The following is a 2413-nucleotide window of genomic DNA, read 5'->3' as shown; positions in this document are numbered from 1 at the left end:
TCCTATGTGAATGGTAACGGTGTTCTAGAGTGAACTAAGTGTGATTGCAGGGTCCCAGTGATTTTCCTGAGTTATTATAGTAATGCAGCTATGGCCTTGTGTTCTTAATCACATTCTATGCTCATGTAATTTGTTATTTTATTAACTATCATGGGTGTGCGTACTATAAGGTAATATATATACAGGTGCCAGCAGCTGACATGTCAAACATGATACTTGGACAACAAGGGATGTGCATAGAATACATATTTGTTGATTCAGCCCAGATAGCAAATAGAGAGCGTCCGCATCCTTAGTGAGCAAGTTGTTCCCATTCCCCCATTGTACCATTACTAGGAAACACTCAATTTAAACTACAGCCTATTTAGAATGTATCCTTTTCCCCTTCTCCCCATCCTGAAATTGCCCGAAATCAAAGGTTGATATTCATTCTGAGTGTAAATAAACAGAAGCAAAACGGAGACGACTTAACAAGTATGCCGAGCAAAGTCCTCACATCGCCAGCGATGGAAAACAAAATTTGCTGCCATTCCCGCCACATTAATGCCAGGATAATTGGATCACTTTCAAATGCCGAGATCTTTGGCCGCTTTCCCCCACCCTAGATATCCACACCCATATCCATATCATCTTCTACAACGTAGCCTTGCTTCCTCAGCTCGTCCATATAAACGTATGCAGCAGCTTCAAATCTCGCAATGTATTTATCGTCGAGGCTACTGAAATCAGTTTCCGGAATTCCCACTCTTCCCAACCATCTCTTATAGAACTTGCTTAATTTTGGTGGAGGCCGATTTTGACCAGATCCGCTGCTTATATCATTATTGAGGCCATTGTTGTTCGGACCGTTGCTATCCTGACCACTGGTATTCTGACCACTGGCGTTCCGAGCATTAGTACTGAAGCCATCGACAAACAGGTCATTGTCTTCATCGTCCTCATCGTCCAATTCCTGCTTCACCGAAACTGAATCAAGCCGCTGTGTGTTTTTCACCGCTGGTTGGCGACTCCCTAGCCTCCACCCCTCGGGGCCCAGCTCCAAACTTTGTGCACTTGGCATCGAAGGCTCTCTTGTACGCTCGCGCTTTATTCTCTCCTCCTTCTGTGCCTTGAAGGAATCCAGCGGGCAAGGGGTGGGTGAACGATCAGGGCTGTCTCTTCCTATTTGGCCTTGCCACTGATTGTGACGTTCCTCCTGCTTATCCCAAGCCTCGGAGATCTTTTGCTCTGCTGTGGCTGAGTCGGTGAGTCTAACCAGATCTACCTTGGTAATCCAGGAGTTGCCTCTGGTCAACAGTTTCTGATGCGCAGCATCGATTCCTTGCCATTTAATTTTGACAAAGGCCGGGGGAGCAGTTTTGTAGACTTTGTCAATGTCTTTTCTTTCATAAAATGCCACACCGACAATGCCGACGATGTTGTCCCTGCTGTATCTATAATGGTCTTCCCCGTCCTCCCCTTCGTACATCACGTGCGAAATTCGGGTCTTTAGTTTGGATACTTTCTGCAGCCCTTGGGTGCTGTACCCATTTCCAGGCTGAACCCGATATTTTGCCGCCTTGTAGGGTCCATACCGAACCAGCAATACGTTTGACCGTCCAAGACGACTCCAGGCATCTGGTTCTCCGTCGTGATCGCGACCAATTGAGAGCTTCTTCAGGTCGGTCAGGACTTCATCCAACGATTCCGACGAGTCATTGGCGCCGACAGGAGAGGGACTACCAGATTCAGCTGCGTTCTCAGCCATATGACCCGACCTTGGGCTGGCTCTAGGGGATTCAGATGGTTTCCTTTCAGACTCAGCGTCTCCCATAGGCTGGTCGTTCGGTTCATCTGGAACCGCTTCTCCCGTACCATCTGGGCTTGGCTGCTCCTCTTGAGTGTTGTACGGGGGCTTCGACTGTGACTGAACCGACTGACTTTGGTTGGTTGTATGCGCACCAGTATCTTTACTGGAACCTGGCTGAATGTACGAGGCTTGCGCATCCGCAGCAGCAGCCTTGGGTTGGGAAAGACCACTCCCGCTTTCAACCAGATTTTGCAGCCTTTCTACATTATCCTTTGGTTGCTTGTTTCTCGTACTGCGTCTTAAAACTCCTTCAGCGTTTGAGGAAGACATAGCCCAGTATAGCTGAGGATGCTCTCCGAAATAGATAAATGGATATTCTTGAGACGGATGAAAGGGCTTCCCTTATTTATATTTCCAAGTGTATGGGAGACTATCTTGCTTGCGTCTTTGTTGTCTGTCCCTTCCCACATCCTCCCTCCTCGTTCCCCAGAGATTGCCACCCACCGAAAATGGATGTTTTTACCATTAGCCTAACCACCCTCTCTTAACCACCCTCTCTTAACCACCCTCTCTTAGCCATTCTTACTAAAAGCCATTGGTTTATATCATTTGTTAACCGTTGCA

At 47.5% G+C, this 2413-nt stretch overlaps 1 protein-coding gene across 1 annotated transcript; it reads right to left on the bottom strand.

The window, feature by feature from the left end:
* Nucleotides 1-601: 601 nt before the first annotated feature.
* On the bottom strand, nucleotides 602-2119 carry PGRI_096140 (uncharacterized protein; the record flags this gene model as incomplete). The annotated part of the gene is made up of 1 exon (XM_040797327.1): nucleotides 602-2119. The coding sequence occupies one exon, from the start codon at nucleotides 2117-2119 to the stop codon at nucleotides 602-604; it is 1518 nt and encodes a 505-aa protein (XP_040653272.1).
* Between the last annotated feature and the right edge of the window lie 294 nt (nucleotides 2120-2413).

The sequence above is a fragment of the Penicillium griseofulvum genome, assembly GCF_001561935.1.
Source record: "Penicillium griseofulvum strain PG3 chromosome Unknown contig_41, whole genome shotgun sequence".
NCBI lineage: Eukaryota > Fungi > Ascomycota > Eurotiomycetes > Eurotiales > Aspergillaceae > Penicillium > Penicillium griseofulvum.
The sequence above is the reverse complement of the archived record's forward strand: the minus strand, read 5'-3'. Positions and strand labels throughout refer to the sequence as shown.